Source organism: Neoarius graeffei, chromosome 16 (assembly GCF_027579695.1).
Source record: "Neoarius graeffei isolate fNeoGra1 chromosome 16, fNeoGra1.pri, whole genome shotgun sequence".
Lineage (NCBI taxonomy): Eukaryota > Metazoa > Chordata > Actinopteri > Siluriformes > Ariidae > Neoarius > Neoarius graeffei.
In genome coordinates this window covers 5025523-5046524 of record NC_083584.1, presented here as the reverse complement: position 1 = coordinate 5046524, position 21002 = coordinate 5025523, and the positions used below count along the sequence as shown (strand labels likewise).

The 21002-nt window shown below is 41.6% G+C and overlaps 1 protein-coding gene across 1 annotated transcript; it reads right to left on the bottom strand.

Moving 5' to 3' along the window:
• Window positions 1-561: 561 nt before the first annotated feature.
• Window positions 562-17651, bottom strand: mindy1 (MINDY lysine 48 deubiquitinase 1). The gene is made up of 10 exons (XM_060942381.1): window positions 17470-17651; window positions 15565-16492; window positions 14847-14904; window positions 13916-13980; window positions 10444-10602; window positions 6973-7075; window positions 5752-5894; window positions 3385-3567; window positions 3117-3254; window positions 562-1003 (listed from the first exon to the last, which is right to left on the bottom strand). Exons 2-10 carry the CDS (start codon window positions 16147-16149, stop codon window positions 920-922), a joined length of 1518 nt encoding a protein of 505 aa, XP_060798364.1. The 5' UTR covers window positions 16150-16492; window positions 17470-17651; the 3' UTR covers window positions 562-919.
• Between the last annotated feature and the right edge of the window lie 3351 nt (window positions 17652-21002).

Sequence of the window (21002 nt, the reverse complement as noted above, 5' to 3'; positions counted from 1 at the left end):
AGAACTTGGACAAAATCTCCAGATATCAAAAGCTACTTTCGACCAAATCTACATCAGCGCTAAATACTTATGAGGTCCAACACCTCACTGTCCCTCCACTGACGACCTCCATCACAGCCAGCTCCCATCTTTGTACTTAAAAAAAAGTGACGATGACTTTGGTTTCTTTCCAGCAGTCGCACGAATCCTTATATGATTGAGCCTATATCTGATTTAGGACCACATATGAAAGAGGCCCAAATCAGAAGTGAAAAGATCAGACTCCATGTGATTTGTGCTGTTCACACTGTTATTGGGGGGGGGATTTAGGCCACTGTTGCCTGCAGTGTAAACGCAGCCTATCTGAACGGAATCTGAATTATGTTGCATGTAAGTGAACTACATTTTATTAACTGAATCACCTTGGGTGTAACTGAACTGATTCAGAATCATAGTATGTGTAACCGAACCGAATCTGAATCATATCTGAACTGAATCTGAATCCTGTAGAATTTATTTTGCTTTACTACATCTCGCTCTCTCTCTCTCAACTGACTGTAAAACATAAAACATGACACTGTAGAGTTTTGGCAATGTTTAATTGATTATTTTATAACAATTAGGTTTTTTTCACTGCGGTTGTTTAACGAGACGTTTAGAGCTCACATATATTTCATTTGGCTACTGAACCTTTAATGGCGGTGAGACAGATTTACATAACATGTTAGCTACATTAGCATGGTAGCTCCAGTGCAAAGCTAAATAAGCAAATATCCCCCCTACACACACCCACCCATCCCTCAGCTGAACCTCTACATTTGTGGACGTTTCATTTTGGAGATAAAACAACGTGGACGCTTTCACACGCATTCGTGGCATCTGTGTCTTCTGGTTCAGTTGCATATAAAGGTTTGTGCGCGTGTGCGTTTGTTTTCCTGACTTATAAGATGGAGCAGTCCGAGTCGTCCTTCTTCTCAGCCTGCCGTCTCCGTCCTCCGTGATGAGACACCTGTCCTCCTCTCATCTGCACAAAAATCACAAAAACAGTGTTCTTTATCCTCGCTGACGTCCAAACGGCTCGTTATTACCTACACACGCTCCCTACACAGGGACATTTATTCATTGGTCTGGAAGCATGTTGGAAATTCACCACTTACATGTAGGATCAGTTTTACGACTCTCATGCTACTGATTTTTTTTTTTTTAAGATTAAATGTTTTAACGTGTGGATTTCCTGCTGAACTCTGACAGCCTGATTTATCTACAGTAGAGAGCACAGGAAGTCTCACACAAACAAGGAGAAATTTTAATTATTTATTATCTGATTTAATTTTTGGACACCGTATTTGATACACTATGATGTAGTGTGTGTGTGTGTGTGTGTGTGAGAGAGAGATATTCACCGAGGATATTAATTTACAAAAATCTCTTTTGAAACTCATGAATTGCTGAATCAAATTCTAACCTGAATAAAACTAGAATCAAATGAATCACTATCAAAATGAAGTGAATCAAATTGTTCTTAATTTGCAAAAAAACATTTTTGAAATCAAACTGAGAATTAACAAATCACTGAATCGCTGTTTAATGAAATGAATCACTTAATTTACAAAAAAAAAAATCCACTTTTTAATCAAACCGAATTATTATGAAATAAAGTGTCACTACTGAACTGATTTACTGCTAAGCAAAATGAATCAAATCAATGTTCATTTACAGAAATATCTTTTGAATCCAATCAATAACCAATGAATCACTGAATCAATTTACCAAAAAAACTTCAAACCTGGTTTTGAATCAAATGAATCACAGAACTGAATCACTGCTTAGTGAAACGAAGTGAATCATTCTGAATTTAATGATTCAGTTGAATTGTTCATTTTAAAAGCCAGAGGTGGACAGTAACGAAGCACATTTACTTGAGTACACTTTGAGTATCTACTTTACTTGAGTATTTTTTTTTTGGAAACTTCTGACTTTCACTTCACTACATTTGAAAGATAAATATTGTACTTTTCACTCCACCACATTTCTATCAAGCTCCTCGTTACTATGAAGCAGCTTTGAAAGTGGATTTTTTTTTTCTTCTAAAACGTGATTGTTTTTTCTCAGGTGACACCGAGAGCCGATCAGTGATCACTAGGGTCACGTCACGTCCATAGACTGGATAAAATCAAGTGCAATTATTTCTCAGCAGCGTTATTTAACACGATCAGTTGAGGGCAGAATGGAAGGAGGCGGTTCTTCTGGGGAACGCACACACTCATGGCTTTACCTGGAACCCACGTTTCAGTTTTCTGAAAGGATTAAAGATTTGTTTCGTTTTAAATGTTTGCCGAAAACAAACTACATCACGGCCTACAAAAACTCACCATCCAATCTGCGGAAGCATATTGAGGTCTATAAAGGTTTTATTCCAAGAGAAAGCTTGTAATGAAGTTGTCTGGGCTTTTAGAGCTCGCAATAACGTTGCAATAGCTGTGCAGTCTGGTTCGTTCATAAAAATGACTTTCTATGGATTTGGCCGCCAAGTTGCCGTAGCCTTGTCCACAGCTAACGTTAACACATAGCTAGCTAACTTGGACACTGTTACACACAGAGTTACGCTAACATGAATAACGTTAACTTATCTGAAGTCCTTTCAGAAATGTTTTAGCATAATCTTGCCAAATAAACAGAATGTAGAAATCTTTCTTTTCTAGTCACATTAGCTACCCAGTATGAGTTCGAGTCTGAAAAGAGTTTGCTAGTGTCAGGTAGAGTTTCATTGACTAGCTAGCTTAACGTTAAACCATCATGGCGCACAGCATGTGTTCATTTTGTGAATTCACATTTCTGTCTTTGGTAACGGCGTTACTAGGTTTTGTAAGCGTTGTGGCAATAATACAGCGATGTGTTGACAGAAAATGTACTTTTAATACTTAAGTATTTTTAAAAGCAAATACTTCAACTTAAGTAAAAATTTGACTGGAGAACTTTCACTTGTATCGGAGTCACGTTTGACTAGTGGGATCTGGACTCTGACTTCAGTAATGAAGTTGGGTTCTTCGTCCACCTCTGGGAAAAACTGACTTTGAACTGACTGCTGTTCAGTGAACTGACTCGAGCTGACTCACTGTTAACGAACAGAAACTCACCTGCTCGCTGGAGGCGTGTGGAGGCTGCTGAGGTTGTTGATATTCTTCCTGCTGTAACTGTCTCGCTAACTCCAGATCACTTAAAGGTCCAGGAGCCTCACCCTGACTCTGCTGCAGAGACATAGCCACCAGGTAGTCCTACGGTATAACACACACGCGCGCGTTTACTTAAAAGGTCATGTGACCTAAAATCAGCCGTTTCCATCATTCACTAATTTTACAAAGAACCTCAGAGGATCGTTCTGAAAACTGGAACCCTGGTGGTCACCTGATCGATCTGCTGCTGCATCTGCTGCGCCGTCGGCTTGCTCGGATTCTTCTGGGACGGGAGACACAGTCGGAATTCCGAGTCACAGAAATTCCCATCTCCTTCCACGTTATGGAGACTCTCCCACACCACGGTGTCCTCCTGCAGGAAGCCCTGATCCGTCACCAGCAGGTACAGGTGACCCTGAGAACACACGAGTAAAACACACACATCTCAGAACATTTAGGCAATAAAACCTGCCGGACGATCCCCACTGAACTTAAATCTCTGGTCTTCTTAATTAACAAACAGTTTGACTGGAACAGATATTTTTGATATCTGTGATATTTTCCAGCACTGATCAATTTAATAATTTAAAGATGCAGTTTCTTTTTTATGCAACCTCCTTTAACTTATTTCCGATTTAATGTATTTACATCTATTTGTTTGATCGATCCTCGAGCTGAGGATCAAAGCAGTGACCTTGGAGCTCCGAGGCAGTGAGGCGGCCCGCTACGCTACACAGCTGTTTATTTTAAACAGAAAAATGTGGAGGAAACAGAACACTGTCGAAGGAGAGCCATAAAAGACTAAGGCCCTGTCCACACGGCAACGGATTCAGGTGAATCTGATAAAATTGTTTATCGTTTTGGCCTGGCGTCCACACGGCACCGGCGTTTTGGGTGCCCCAAAACTAAATCTTTTGAGAACGGGTTCCAGAGTGGAAAAATCTGGCAACGGCGCCGTTGCGAAGTCGTCTGGATGAGTAGAACGGATTTGTTTACAATGACGTCACAACCACATGAGTCAGTGCTTCACGCCGGGTAGAAGTGCAACGAACTTGATGCGAGTTGTCAACAAATCCTATAACTTGGTTCATGAAACGCGCTTACAGAATATTTTCACTGTGAATATTTATTGTGTAATGGTGCAAAGTGAGAGAGAGAGAGAGAGAGAGAGAGAGAGAGAAAGAATAGCCCTTAGGGCAGAGTCTTTAGTCCAGACACTGCGGAAGCAGTACCAAACCGCACACCGCCCGTGCGCTTTCCAAAAACAAAAACAATCCCGCCAGCAAACATAGGGGAAAAAAAAAAAAAAAGGAGCGATCTCACCTCTTCAGATGTTGGTTTAAGTCCGACAATACATTCCTCAAAAAGGGCGTAGAAGAACAAAGTAATCCATCAACGTGTAGCATTCAATTTATTCCGGACCATTAAAGAATTCTGGAGGATATCAGAATGTTGGCGTACCGGCTTCCATCTACCCCCATTCATTCCTCTTTCCGCGTCTTTCGTTTTATGCTACTGATTAATAATCAAAACTTTATGTGGCTGATGCTACAGAAGAAGGGGTTTATGCGCAGGTGTCTACTTCTTCTATTGTTCTGGTGTCTCCGATGGGACCGTCTTACAGCGCACATAGTGGTGTGGCATGTGTATTGCATCATTTTCAGCAAGCGTTGCCATATGGACCTGAAATTTTACTGATCCGTTGCCCATGTGGACGTGATGTTTAAAAAAAAAAAAATCTCGTTGCCGTTGTCGTGTGGATGTAGCCTCAGAGTGTTAAAGAATAAGAGCAGATCACGGCCAGCGTACACACAGAGGAAACAAATCGTCTCCTTCACGCCGGATTCAAACCGCAACCACATTCACACTGCGCAAAGCACGAGTCACGCGTCCACAAAGTGACTACACAGCCTGGGCAGGAAGCCCCGCCCACAGCATGTTGACTGACAGCATGGACACAAACAAACAAAAAAGCAATAAGGAAAAAACGATAAAGAAAAGCAATTATTTTCTTATTCTTTCACAGATTTATTCTTTTTTAACGGCGCTCCTGTGACTCCATAATAGAACACATTCTGACCATTATTTATTTAAACAAATAAATATTTATGCATCAATGTGTTCATAGTATATTTGCACGAATTTACACTCGATTAAATAAATAATCAATGTGATATATTTAAATCACAATTGCAAACATAACAGAAATGTCTGGAATTAAACTCTCTCTTTCTCTCTCTGCAAGTTTATTAGTTTAATTCCGAATATTTCTATTGCCACGCTGTTATTTAAACACTTTTAAATGATGCGTCGTGGACACGTTCACTACATCATTTAGTAAATTACCTCTGCTGTGATGTGACGCACCGCTAATTGCTTCATGCGTTAAATTTAAGAAAATGTTTTCCATCCTTAACTTGAAAATTATTTAACAGATTTTTAAAATTTGTTTTCCCAGACGCTGCATGAAAAAAATTTGCCTCCAAATTACACCGGAGTTCAATCGTTTTTTTCATTCAGCTGCTTTTTAAATGACCGATCAGTTCATTTCAGTAGCGTGCGTGATGAGTGAGCGTGAGATCAGGGATTAGTGGATCACCTTGTGCTTGATCATGGTGCTGAAGTGATTGTTCCTGAAGAACACACACAGCTCTCCCTCCTTGGCGGTGGTGTTGAGTTCACACAGGCCGTGATACGAAAGCTGGGTGGCCGTCGACTCCAGAAACTGCTCCGCTATCAAACCTGTAACCACACCACAGTATTACAGGGGCTCGGGGACGCCGTCATTCTCCTCAGAGTGTGGATTAAACATCCTCCAGATCCAACATCAAAGGAAATAAAACAACAAGAGTGCTCCGAGAGCACAAGATCAACAGCTGCCAGCTAGATCTATGCTGCAAGTGCTTAACACACCCTCATGAAATTGTCAAAGTATAATTTTGTTAATCGAGGGCTGTAACTCTGGTAAAATGCGACCGAATTGAACGAAATTGCGATCTGCGTATTACCGACATATAACAAAGAATCCCGTCAAGTTTAGTGAAATTCCTCCAAAAACTGTGAGAGTTGATTTCCGAAGGTGAGTGCCCTTCCCGGGATGGATGGACAGACATCGCCACAACATAATCCCCCTTCAGGCCTTTCGGCCAGCAGGGAATAAAAACACAAATCACTGGAGTGTCAAAAAAATAAATAAGAGAATCACAAATCATGAGCAAAACAATCAGGTTTTGAACAAACCAGGTTTCACACAGGTGCTACCACCACTGTGTTTCACTTCCTCCTTCTTCTGATGCTTCAGAGATTAAATGGCGGGGCTGACGGCAAATAGCACTTAAAGTGAGTCGGTTTAAACCACTGAATCAAACTGCTGTTTTTTCAGGAATTTGATTTCTTTTATTATTTTTAAAAAATGCTTTAGAATCTAATTGTAAACCAAAACATCACTGAATGGAAAAAGTGAATTTTAGAAAAAAAATTACATTAATATAAGAATTTAGAATAAATTTGAACCAAATGAATCAACTCTCAGTTTATGGAAGTGAATAGAATTGTTTTCATTATTTAAAAAAAAAAAGATTTTATAGTCTAAATGAAAATCAATAAACTGCTGAATTGGATCAGTGTTTAGAAAACCGAATCATTTTTATTTGCAAACATCATTTGAACAGTGAATCACTGAATGAAATCAAACTGAATCATCATTATTTCGAGCTTGTGCTTGGAGTCTAAAGATGGAAACCTCAACTGAGGAACTGTTCAGAACACGTTCATAAAACTGGAAATCAGAGCAAGATCAGACATGATTCCTCGTTCCCACCTTCGCTCGCTCGGCTGCTGTCTGTCGAGTGTTTGTAGATGATGATCTTCTCCACCAGCTGGTTGTAGCTCAGTTTCCCCACTGCCGACTCCGTCTCCGGGCTCTGGAAAGAACAACATCGAGAGAATTATTCACCTTGCGGCGTTGAATAAAGATTTATTACATCACACCGCAACGTGCGTCTTATTGAGAAATAAATAATGCACATTTAAGCACAAATTCAGAGTATTACTCCTTACACTCAGCTCCTGTCTGTACAGGAAGCAGCTGTGTTTATTATATCGGTTATTAAACACTAATTACACGTGACGTCTCTCCTCAGCTACACCTTTTCTTTATTGTGTTTCTGGTTTTGGTGTTGTGATAAATTTCTGCATGAAACTGGGAATGGAATTAAGACCAGGATTAGTGTTGGGCTGAAACCAGTGGAGAAAAACAGCGGCTCAGACACCAGAGAATAAACAACACATTCAATTCAATTCAATAACACATGCAAACTAGCCGTCTTGGCTAATTCTGACACATTTACACTTTATTAAATGTGCACTGTCCATGTCAAATAAATCTTATAAAATAATAAATAATAACGAAAAGGGCGGCACGGTGGTGTAGTGGTTAGCGCTGTCGCCTCACAGCAAGAAGGTCCGGGTTCGAGCCCTGGGGCCGGCGAGGGCCTTTCTGTGTGGAGTTTGCATGTTCTCCCCGTGTCCGCGTGGGTTTCCTCCGGGTGCTCCGGTTTCCCCCACAGTCCAAAGACATGCAGGTTAGGTTAACTGGGGACTCTAAATTGGCTGTAGGTGTGAATGTGAGTGTGAATGGTTGTCTGTGTATAATGCCGCTTTTCCACTACAAACGCGGCTGAGTCGGGCTGAGCCGTGCCGTGCTGAGTTGGGCTGAGTCGAGCTGAGCGGGGCTGTTGGAGTTGCATTTCGACTACAACCGCGCTGAACCGTGCTGGCTGGAAGTGGGTGGACACATTGGGTGGAGTTAGCGAAAGTGGGTGGACGTCACGTGATGTCGTTAAGCAGCGCAAACAGTGACATCAGTGACCTTTTAAGCGGTAGTCTCACGACCCAGATAGTAAACAATAAACATGGACATGGAGTCGTTAGTGTTGCTGGTCTTGGTTCTGTGGCTTGTTGTCACCGACAACGCCAACAGATACTGGCAAGAGCGTATAGATGAGGCGAGGCGCATAAGGCTTCAGAAATTCTCGTAATTCTTCTTCTTCCGGGTTTACGGTGTTTACAGATCCCAGCGTGCTCGCGGGGCGTGTGTGGGCATGTGAGGACACTCCTCCTCACCAATCAGTGCACAGGGGAGTGTCTGCTCACGCCCCCAGCCTCACTCGGCTTGCTTTGGCTCGCTTCAGCCCCACTCCAAAACCGTGCGAGTTTTAGGGGCTAAGCAGGGCTGAAGCGAGCTGAGTCGTGCTGGTTTTTGGTAGTCGAAACGCGAGCCGTGTCGGGCTGAAGCGAGCTGAAGCGAGCTGAAAAAGGGTAGTGGAAAAGGGCCATATGTGTCAGCCCTGTGATGACCTGGCGACTTGTCCAGGGTGTACCCCGCCTTTCGCCCGTAGTCAGCTGGGATAGGATCCAGCTTGCCTGCGACCCTGTAGAAGGATAAAGCGGCTACAGATAATGAGATGAATAACGAAAAGGCTATACACTGCAACCTCACTGTTCACTATACTGAAAAGTTCCATTCGTCACACCGAACACTCACTCTGACGTAAAACAAGCCCAACTGTGTTTAATTTATGCTTAATTCGCTTAAAAGGAAATAAATCCCACTCGCTGTCGTTTGCTTGCCACATCTTTCTTTTCAGCTCGTCATGTTGATACAGTTATGATCAAAGTCTCGGAGCGCTCTCTCTTTAAAAGCTAAAATTGAATTTTTCAGGATACCGTATTCTTTAGACAAATTCGTTGCTTTCTCACCGCGCTTTAGATGCTCCAGGATGTAAAGGTTGTCTTTGACGGAGAGTATCTTGCGTTTATGAGCGTCATGTAATGGAGCTGGATGACGGACATCACAGAATGAGTGTTTATTTAACAACGGGCAGGCAAACGGTTCAAAAATGTAAGACAAAGGCAGAGTTGTGGAACAGACAATAATCAAGCAAAGCACAAACAAAACATCAGAGATAATCACAAAGGCAAAGTCCAAAATACAAACGCAAGTCAAAAGCAGTAAAGCTCTTATACACAGATACAAAGGCTTGGTAATGTGAGACACTCAGTACAGCGCGTATACGTCACAAAATTTATGTTCAGGGAGTCCTGATAAGTGTGCATGCTGTGACTGTGCACTAATCTGGAACAGGTGCATGGTAATCCGTCCTCATGGCAATGTGCGCTCAGAGTGTGCGGATGTGACAACAAGCAGCCATGACATCAGTGCTTATGGGAGTACAGACACGAGTAAAACTGCTTTTAGCTCAGAAAATAAAGGTTTTTTTTGTTTTTTTTTTTAAGTCAATGATCACGGTTCTCAATAATTGTGAATGACCAACACCTAATGAAGTTAGGCTCGTTAAACCTTTGTTTTATGGCAATAACACGTATTGTTAACCTGGCTACGGACCTGATTACTTACTGTTTGTCTCTGGGAGAAGAGGAGCGCGTGGCTCAGTGATGGGGTTTTTGAAGACTGACTCATTATCATTAACTTATTTTGTTACATGTGAAAGTTTGTAGTAAAAGAGTTCGTTATCAGGGTTCCACTGTTATTGGATTTGTAAAATATTTTTAAAAACTTGAAACTGGAAATGTTTAAAAAAAACCCTTTTTTTTTTTACAATTTAAAATAGTATTTATACTTTACAAGGTAAGTAAAAAAATTAATTAAACAGAAAAATAATGGTTTTTTTAATCCATATAACAATAACAGATGAATAAGAATATTAGGATCAGCTGATACTCGACGTTTCAGTGTCGTACATCAGAAAAGGAAAAATCTAACACACGACTACAGGTATTACTGAAAACAAAGTAATATTTCATTAAAAATCCAGCGATGTTTGAACATGTTTGAAGTTTCCTGCTGTCTGAATCTTTAAAACAGTAAAATATCTCTCCTCCGTTTCAGCATTAATTTAATTTTGCAGGCTGTAAATAAAGAATCACTGAATTCGTTTTATAAAATTCAGTATTTTTCAGAGAAGCTGATCATTTATTATAAAACCCATACCGTATATATTGGTCGTATCGCCCAGCCCTGTGGTGTTCATTACGCTCCTGATAATAAACAAAAATAAACCTTAGACTGCACTTCAGACTGTTTCTGATGTCAGGAACCCTCTCACAGCTTCCTTTACTTTCCCCTCGGACAGAATTCCCCGTGTGCTTCGTGTTTACTATAGAACAGGTGTATAATCAGGAACAGAGCTCAGTGATGAAGGGCGTGACCACGTCAGTGATCAGTTTGGGAAGATGATAAAATAATAAAAGTGCGAGTGTGGTCTCTGACCTGTGGATCCACCAGCCAACCATGATACAGAGGAATGTTGAGTAAATCAAACACGATGCACTCGGGCGTGTACTCGAAATCCGTCACACCTGTAAAGCGCACGTTTACGTCCAGACCCGTCGATAACTTCGGCAGCACGGCCATGGCATCGCTCATGTTCTGGAAACAATGAAAGGAGAAAAAGTTGGTCATTTTTATTTAATAAAAGAAGAAGGGACGGCACTGATTCTATTTCCAGTACCGGGCCCATATCAGCAGAACGTGGTGGATCAGAGATCAGATGCTGGAACACACAGCAAAGACTGGATTTGGGGGGAGAAAAAAAAAATGTATTTCTGGATCTGGAAATTCACCTATAAAAGAGACTTGCCTGTTTTTTTTTTCTCTTTTGTTCGGGTTGATTTTATTATATTTACACTTTACTACAGCACCTTCCATAATTATTGGCACCCCTAAAAAGCATTAGAAAGAACAAATGAGCTTGTGTAAAGGGGAGTGGCCGCAGATGCCCTGCTCTGGAGCTTATAGAATGTTATAGGAGAGACTCAGTGCTGTTTTACTGACATGGGGCGTTGGACAGAGTATTAAATGCAGGAGGGCCAATAATAGTGCAACGTGTTTTTGTTGAAAATAATTTTCTTGATGAAAGATTTGTTTTTCTCTGAATAAATCTATTTCAGTTAATGGGTGGATTTTTGGGCGGCACGGTGGTGTAGTGGTTAGCGCTGTCGCCTCACAGCAAGAAGGTCCGGGTTCGAGCCCTGTGGCCGGCGAGGGCCTTTCTGTGCGGAGTTTGCATGTTCTCCCCGTGTCCGCGTGGGTTTCCTCCGGGTGCTCCGGTTTCCCCCACAGTCCAAAGACATGCAGGTTAGGTTAACTGGTGACTCTAAATTGAGCGTAGGTGTGAATGTGAGTGTGAATGGTTGTCTGTGTCTATGTGTCAGCCCTGTGATGACCTGGCGACTTGTCCAGGGTGTACCCCGCCTTTCACCCGTAGTCAGCTGGGATAGGCTCCAGCTCGCCTGCGACCCTGTAGAACAGGATAAAGCAGCTACAGATAATGAGATGAGATGGGTGGATTTTTCTCATCTTTTCAGTGCAAGATGAAGCAACTTCACCAAAGGGTGGATTTCCCCCCCCCCCCAATTTTTACAATGGGTGCCAATAATTATGGAGGGCACCATGCATTTATAGTGTGAGTGATGTTTAAGTAAAAAGTTTAACTGAAGTGTTTCAGTTAACAAATAACATTTTAAAAGTTCAGTAGTTTTTAGAGGAAAGATATGGGAAGGGTTCAGTATCGGAAAACGATCAATCATGCTGTCTATAATAATAATAATAATAATAATAATCTACACTACTAAAAGAAGGCTGTCTGTCTGTCTGTCTGTCTGTCTGTCTGTCTGTCCACCTGTGCAAATCGACACGGTTGGACGCACATACTCCATACTTTGCACATGGATTAGTGACACCACAGAGACGCCCAAGGCCACATTTTTGATTTTCCAAAACATGGGATTAGTGCCAATCCCACAGGCTACATGCTCACGCTAACACACTGTACGCAGCATCGGCGGGGAATCCCCTCCCCCATTCGCCCGAGAGTTTCAACTGTCACAGGCAATACCTACTCGTAATAATAATAATAATAATAATAATAATTCAAAGTACAGCCTAAGAAAGGTTCAAGATATACTCTTATAAAATTCCTTCTTCAAGAATATAGCTTTTTAAAAAGTAGTTACGTTATATTGTACTGTTAGATTATCAAAATTCATTCTTTTTTATTAGAAATTTATTTCTTGAGTGATTGCCCTAAAACAGGGGTTTTCAAAGTGTGGGAGAGTCAGCCCCCCCTCGGAGAGCAAATAAACAACCGCGCCCCCCCTTACAATTTTTGTTGTTGCTATACTTAATGTTCCATTCGTATTTTTAAAAAATGGTTGTTGTACACATTATTTTTTTCTTTTTCACATTTTAAAACATCTGTGCTTTTTAAAACATCTTGTTTTACACATTTTAAACATCTCATAGCATCGTTAGCTAGCACCTCTTGGCAGACAACACACTGTGGCAGTGGAGCATCTTCAGATCCAGTCCATGAAAATCCAAACTTTAAATAATCGTGGTCATACTTCCTTCTTTTTCCAGTCCCCCCAGGATTCCGCGGGCCTTTTTTTTTTTTATTGTTGCGGGCTAAAATGTCTGATGTTGCGGGGGGTTTTCCAAAAAAATTGCGATGAAAGTTTTGGTGTTTTTTAGGTTTTTGTTGCGATTACATTGCGGGAGGAAGTGAAAGTTGCGAGAAATTGTTGCGATTTTCTCTTTTTGTGATTAAAATTGAGTGATAAGTTATTACTGAAAAACTATTGATTAAAAAAAACAAAGAGAAATGGTCCTATAAACAACTTTACCAATATAAAAGATTACCAGGACTACAAAAATGCAGAAAAATAGGCTTTACTTATCCAAATGCACCTGTTGGTTCAAAAGTTAAAGTGCAGAGAACCTCACAGCACAACATGAAGTTACCTTAAAATATAATATAAATGCCTCAGCTTTCATGTAAGAAAAAAAACTATTAATACTAGTACTGTGTGCAGGCAGTCTCTCCTGAAGACTAAATTAAACAATAATTATAAACTAATAAAATAAATGGCTCAGGCTTCATAGAAGAAAAAAACAATTTGAACAGAATCTCTCAGTATGATGCTGGAGCTGCCTAAACAATGGAAAATAAAATACCATTTGAGCAAAAACGTTGGCATCCATTAATTTCTTGTATTAAGTAAAAAAAATAAAGTGCACACAGTCCTTCACTGTAAACATAACACACTTTCAGTGTGGCCAGATACTGCTGACGTTTTCCAGTCCAAAATATGTTCAAAACCCACCAAAATGCACTTGAAATCGCCCAATCTGGCAACACGACGCGCATGCTGCTTCTCTTGGACACACGGAAGTAAGGCGGAAGGTAGTTTGTCGACGTCACCTCAAGACGACGCCAACAATTGGTCAAATTTGCGGGAAAGTTGCGGTGATTGGATATAATTGCAGCACCGCCCTGAATTCGCAGGGATTGGTTGAATTTGCGCTGAAGTTGCAAATCGCAACATCCTGGAGGCTCTGTTTTTTTGCTTGGCCCAGACTCTGTCTCCTCACTCACTGTAGCTTTAGGTACTAAAAATCGATCCATTTTGTCTCTCACGTTGCGCCCCCCCTGAAGAACTCTGGCGCCCCCCAGGGGGGGCGCGCCCCACACTTTGAAAAGCCCTTCCCTAAAATATTAATTTTGTAAGAATAAAGCCTCAGGGCCCCCCCCAAAAAAAAAATAAATAAATAATTATATATATATATATATATATCCTTATAAAAAAAGTTTAGAAATTTGCCCTATAGATTTATAAATAGATTAAAAAATAAATCAAAAGATTTAACATTATTAACATTTTGTATTCCTAAACACACACACCTGCTGAAAATTGAGCTCCATGCCCTCGGCCTTCTCTCTCGGCTTAATGGACAACACACACTCACCTAGAACACACACACGGGATCAGTGATGAGTAATATCATCTAAATCATGACATTTTCAGTATGTTGTGGAAAATACCAGCGTGCATCACAGAGAAGCGTTAAATAAACTACAGACTCATTCACAGACGCGCGTCATAACGTCATAAAATACATCAGTCACTAACAAAGACTCTGATTGGTCAGAAGGTGTTGATTAATTCTCTATAACAGCAGCTCTGACAGGAGCGCAGGTTTACATTGACGGTCTCTATAGCAACAGCTCATGTCGATGCCCACTCATTTCCACTCGCCCTTTACGTTGGCGTGGATGTTAAGCAGTACGTCCACTAGAGGGCAGCTCAGAGTCACAAGTTTCACAACAACAGCAAGGCAGATGGATGGAGAAGGTCAGAACAATAGAAAAATGGAGGCGGAGTTTAAAATGTATTCCTTCAATCATTTAACTTCTCAAATGTTCTGCCATTTTAAAAATAATGTTCTCAGTGTTTTGCTTGAAGTCATGACTAAACTGTGCCCGTGATTTCCGGCGGCCCTGCCCTGTTTCATCTGTCGGCTTTCAGAAAATGTGCACAGATACAGAGGAAATGAGCACAGAGTCCAGACCGAAGGCTCCGTCTGGATCTGTATTTAACACTGAACAGAAATGAGACGTTTATTTCTGTATCATCTCTGGAAGGAGTCTCCAGTGTCAGCGCTGTAACAGTCAGAGGAGTTTACGTAACTAAACATGAAAAGTATGACGTGTTGGGTTTTTTAATAAATAATGAAGCTGCTGGAATAAAACACGTGTGCGGCTGTGACAGTAACATCATTAATCTCCAGTTTAATGCAGTAGGTTTGAGATGAGAAAGGAGTGAACAGGATACCGAGGTGAGCCATGAGCTCCTCGATGGAGATCACTTCCGTCTGGGCGGGTAACTTCGCCTGGGAACAGGAACAAAACAAATCATAATAAATTACATCATTTATACATTTAGAGCACAAACTTATACACCGAACGCTAATCAGCTGAGGTCAGATTGTCTCAGTGGCTCGTATCTGATAAAATTAATAACGCCTGATTAAATATGACATGTGGGACACGGTTCAAAATATTTTCAGAGCCAACTGGTGCGTTCTGTTCCAACTGACCAGCTTTGTGGGTGTCTCTTATCAAGAATGGGGTGGGGCTAATTTCAGCCTGAAAAACAGAGGATTTTTTTCTTCTACATTGTACGATTAGTGATCACAAAATGATAGATATCCTTTAGTAGAAAAAAAATGACCAATGCTACAGCAGGATCGTCACTGTAACGTTTCCTGTTTTTTTTTTCTTTTTTAAAAATCTTATCAATTTCACGTTTAAAAAGTTTGAATACAAAACAGAGTTGAGTTCACACTGTACGACTTTACAGCACGGTTTTATTGGTTTAATTCAGGTTCTGTGTTGCACTCATGAGGATTTCTCTGTATGTGGCTCAGCCAATCAGATTTCAGAACCAACACAATCTCAGCTTACCACTAAAGGATTCTTTAACGATGTGCGATTTTGTACGTAAAGCCACTTTCAGTGTGGGATTAATCACGAACACACACAGGTCTCACCTTCCACCTGAGGAAGAGGATGTTCATGATGGCCAGCAGGGGGCAGGGTCCGTTTTCACTCTGCGTGATGATGGGAGTCTTTTCCCCTTTCCACGTGATCCACTTGATGTAGTAATGCGTCTGTACTGAGGGAGGGGCCGATGAGGACGAGGGTGCTGAAGGCGGTACAGACGGGGGCGTCGACACTGTAGCCTGCTCCGCCTCTACACACGTCACATCGTCTCTGCACGACGGCACTCCTCGAGCCGCCTTCACCTCCGCCTCGTCCTCACCGTCCAGCGCCGACCTCACAGACGTCTGAGGGTCATCCGTGGACGCGGACACATCGTTCAGAGTGGACACAGACAGCGTCTCATCCACAACACTGCTCACGGACGACGTGATCTCCGAGTCCTCCCTCTCAGAAAGGCTCCTGCTGCTCACCGCACTGGCGTCCTCGCTGTCCGAGCAGGTCGTGCCTGTGTGAGACAGGGGCGTCTCGGTGGACGTCTTTTCCTTGTCGTCTGTTCGGCTGCTCGCTTCGTTTTCGCTCATCGGTTTCTCTTCACATACGACTCCGTCAGGGTCCGACCTGGGCTCCGCCATGCTCCCACAGTGGACAGGGTGGGCGGTTATACAGACTGAGGATGGAACAGGAAGTTGCTGTATGATCCGTGTGGCAGTGTGGACTGTCCTGAAACTCGACTCACGAAACTACACTTATCGGGAGAAATAATCAGCGTCACCTTGACATCTCTCCGTCCTCCGTCCAGTCACACTGTGAGATCTGAGAATTTATTAACAGAATCATCTACTCATCTACCTGCTCCGCCCCGACTCACATGGACATGGTTTTATTTAACAAACGTCTTTAAAAGCTCACAGGAGAGTTCCTCTCACAGACAGACGACGTTCATTTTTCTCTTCATTCATCAGCGTTTCTGCATCTCTGAAACACATTACACCAACCTCATCATCATCATCATCACCACTCACTGGGTCCTAAACCACACCCTGTTCAAGGCACTATTCAGTGACATAATGATTAACTGATTTATTAAAATGATCATACAGGGGACGGGCGATATGATAAAAATATTATCATGAAATGTAAAGACATTTTGGTGTAAAATTAAAAGTGTAAGAGGGGCAGGAGGGTGTAAGGGGGGGATGGGGCAGAAGGGTGTAAGGGGGCAGGAGGGTGTAAGGGGGGGATGGGGCAAGAGGGTGTAAGGGGGAGATGGGGCAAGAGGGGGGCAGGAGGGTATAAGGGGGGATGGGGCAGGAGGGGGGGATGGGGCAAGAGGGGAGCAGGAGGGTGTAAGGGGGCGGAGCAGAGGAGGGGGCGGGGGGACGGAGCAGGAGGGTGGGGGGGACGGAGCAGGAGGGTGTAAGGGGGCGGAGCAGGAGGGTGTAAGGGGGCGGAGCAGGAGGGGAGCAGGAGGATGTAAGGGGGGGATGGGGCAAGGGGCAGGAGGGTGTAAGGGGGCGGAGCAGAGGAGGGGGCGGGGGGGACGGAGCGGGAGGGGAGCAGGAGGGTGTAAGGGGGCAGAGCAGGAGGGGGTAGGGGGGCAGAGCAGGAGGGGGTAGGGGGGCAGAGCAGGAGGGGGGCGGAGCAGGAGGGGGGCAGAGCAGGAGGGGGGCGGAGCAGGAGGGGGGCGGGGCGGTAATGCTGCTCTGCTTTTCCCCTGCTGGTTTCTTTATGTCTCTGTTTATCTAAAGTGAGTCTCTTCAGTGTGATGTAACAGGCTCATTACTGCAGATAAACACTTAATGATGATGTTGTTGTTTAATAACTAGCGAAACAAAACAAATTAAACTTCCTCAGAGTTTACTTCAGCTAGCTGTAAGATTAGCTCCCAGGCTAAACTCCACAATAATAATACAGTATTAACAACCACCATAATAAAATCTCCCCGTTTTTACCTGTGAGCCGTTAATCCGTGAAAACTCTCCGTCCTTATCAGTCTGAGTTAAATCACTAATTATTATTATTCCAGTGAAACCTCGGCAGCTCTAAATGCTCCTCTTCCTCAGGGCTGAAGTCGCTCTGCAGCCGAAACGCTTCTGTCATCATCACCATCCGCTCTCCTGCACTTCCGGGTTTTTTGCTGCATCACTTCCTGTTAAACTGTTTGTAAATAATGACGTGGTGTCAGTGCTGTGGCTGGCGCGCGCGTGACCCTCACCGTCTCAGCTCCGCCCTGCCGGGCGGCGGCGCTGTTTGCCACAGTAATCCCCGCATGCGCAGTGGAAGCGGCGCAGAGAAACTCCGCCCACGCTCTGATCACAGCGCTTTCAACTGCTCATCATAAAATAAACTCGCACGTGAAGCACGCAAGGCTGGGAAAATCGCCTACTTTGTAGGTGGCCGCGCCTTCATTGAGAGGCAGGAGATCTCGCTTCCAGGTTGATTTAAGGAATATGGCAACTACAATCCACCACACTTGTACCTTATGTTGCCCTTGACATTTGTGCTGGGTATTTTGCAAAAGTTTGATGGCTAAACTTAAGCTGTATTTAATATATTTAATATTCATATTTACCATAATATGATGCTGCTCTCGTATCATTCCTTCATAGTTCTCAGGGTAAGAGCTGTGCGGTTAGCGCGTTTAAGTTCGTCTTTATAACACAAGTTTGTCGTTATCTGTAGTTTCTCTCAACGCCAGGGGTTTAAGGGATAACTTGAAACGAAAAGCTTTATTTTTATTTGGAAAACAATGCAAAACTGATTTCTGTTTTTTTTTTCAGGAGACTCATACTGTTAATGATGATGTGCACTTTTGGAAATGTCAGTGGGGGAATGAGGCCTTTTTCTCACATGCTACACAACGTTCTGCTGGAGTTTGCACTCTTAAAAATAATTTTACAGGGGGTATATTACATACTGACTGTGATAAGAATGGTCACTATGTATGTCAGGTTGTGGACACTCACAACTCCAACTTTATTTTAATTAACATTTATGGATATAACGTAGTATCTGATAACAACACTTTGCTTACTATCGTGGAAAAGAAAATTTGTTATTGGCTGGCCAGATTTCCTAATGCTCATCTAATTATAGGGGGAGAATTTAATATTACTCTGGATGACACTATTGATAGGTGGCCACCAAGATACCAAACTAGTAGCAGTGCAAACTTAAAATCACTAATGCAAAGGTTTGATTTATTAGATGCTTGGAGAGAAAAGCACCCTCATGACAGAATTTTTACCTGGTGCAATAAAACAAGGAGTAGACAATCTAGAATAGATTTTTGGTTAGTTTCAAGCAATCTTAAAGACTCTTTAAATATTAACATTCTCTCAACCCTGTTGACTGATCACAAGGCTATCCAAATTAACATTTCTTTACTTTCCTCTTCCACTAAATTTCACCAAAATTCATACTGGAAACTTAATAGCTCTATTTTGTGTCATGAAGCAGTAAAACTCAGGGTTAAGGAACTAATACGAATCTATTGGAATGAAGCCCAAGCTGAAATGGGAGTAAATGGGAACTTCTAAAGTTTGAAGTTGGGAAATTTTTTTAGGAAATATTGCAGTAATCTCGCTAAAGACAAACGACATGAGGAAGAAAAGGTGATTTCCAAGATAACTACCTTATCCTCCATATGCCCTGATAAGTTGTCCTCTGAAGAAAAAGAAACACTATTTGAATATCAAAACAAACTAGACAAGATCTACCAGTCTAAAGCTGAAGGGGCTTTTGTAAGGTCCAGAAGGCAATGGATGGAGGAAGGTGAACAGAACTCGGCGTATTTCTTCAGGTTAGAAAAGTCCCAGTCCAAAAATAATACAATTCATCAACTAAGAATAGACAATGTAATATGTGATGATGCAAACCAGATTGCAAACTTCTGCTCCAACTTTTATGAAAATTTATATGGCTCCCAATATTGTGAAGACAGTACTGTCTCGTTTCTGGATTCTTTAACTGGTATTACTCCGATCAGTACTGCGGACCAAGAGTTCTGTAATTGTCCAATCACTTTAAAGGAAGTAATAGACTCAATTAGCAGCTTAAAGAACAACAAATCTCCTGGAGTGGATGGTCTTACATCTGAGTTTTACAAATCCTTCTCCAAGGAATTAGCTCCGTTTTTGTTACAAGTGTTTTGTGAAAGTATTGCCAAAGGTGCTCTCCCTCCCACTCTAACACAGGGCCTCATAACCCTCATCCCTAAACCTAAGAAAGATATTTTACTTATTGATAATTGGCGTCCAATCAGTCTCCTCAACAATGACTACAAAGTTTTAGCTATTATTTTTGCTAAGCGCTTAAAAAGTGTTTTGGGTGATATTATAGATGAGACACAATCTGGATTTATGAGAAACAGGCATATTTCCAATAATATTCGACTTGTACTTGACATATTAGATTACCCAGAGTTAATTAATAATGAAAGTTTCATCCTCTTTTTGGATTTTTACAAAGCTTTTGATTCAGTTGAATACAAATTCATTTTTAAAGCACTTGACAAATTTGGTGATTTTTTTTTTTTTTTGCAGAACAATTAAAACGTACGCCAATGGGAGTAGCTCAATTAAACTAAAAAATGGTACATCTCCTAGATTTTAGTTAAAACGTGGGATACGTCAGGGATGTCCTATCAGTCCTTATTTATTTCTGCTTTCCACTCAACTATTAGCTAATCATATCAAAGCGAGTAATCTGAAAGGTATATCAGTCACAGATAGGGAAGTTATTATAAGCCAACTAGCTGACGACACGACCCTCTTTTTACAAGACTCCTCAAGTTTCTCTTGCTCTCGATATAATTCAAATGTTTTCTAAAGCTTCGGGTCTTCATTTGAATGTAAATAAATGCGAACTAATGGCAGTCAAGAAATGTGAGTTACCTGCTATCTGCAATATTCCAATTAAAGAATCACATACCTAGGAATAATTGTTACAAAAAACCAAAAAGACAGGTGTGACTTGAACTTTATCCCAATTTTAGAAAGAACCAAAAAAAAAACTTAATCAGTGGCTTCAAAGAGATCTTTCACTAAAAGGTAGAATACTACTCTCTAAGGCGGAAGGTATATCCAGGCTTACCTATTCTGCCATTTCCTTAGATGTTCATAAAAAAGTTATCAAGGAGATCGATCAGTTGCTTTATAATTTTGTTTGGAAGAATAAAACTCATTATATTAAAAAGTCTGTCTTAATGAATAATTATAGTAATGGTGGCCTAAATTTTCTTGATTTTAGTACACTAAACAACACATTCAAGGTTAATTGGATTAAGCATTATTTAAAAGAACTTACCTCTGTTTGGAACATCATCTCAAGTCATATATTCTCTAATTTGGGTGGTCTGAAGTTTCTTCTACTTTGTAATTATAATATTGATCGTATACCTGTCTCTCTCTCAAACTTTCATAAGCAAACACTTTTGGCCTGGTCTCTTATTTATAAGCACAATTTTTCTCCTAATAGATATTTC

Bases quoted from the DNA above. Each gene is read 5' to 3' on its own strand.
- mindy1 (XM_060942381.1), bottom strand. From the start codon at position 16,149: ATGGCGGAGCCCAGGTCGGACCCTGACGGAGTCGTATGTGAAGAGAAA. The intron at 7,076-10,443 runs GTCAGAGACCAC...TGTTCTTTCCAG, and splicing joins GTTGGCTGGTGGATCCACAG to AGCCCGGAGACGGAGTCGGC. The intron at 3,568-5,751 runs GTGATCCACTAA...GTGTGTTCTCAG, and splicing joins GCACCATGATCAAGCACAAG to GGTCACCTGTACCTGCTGGT.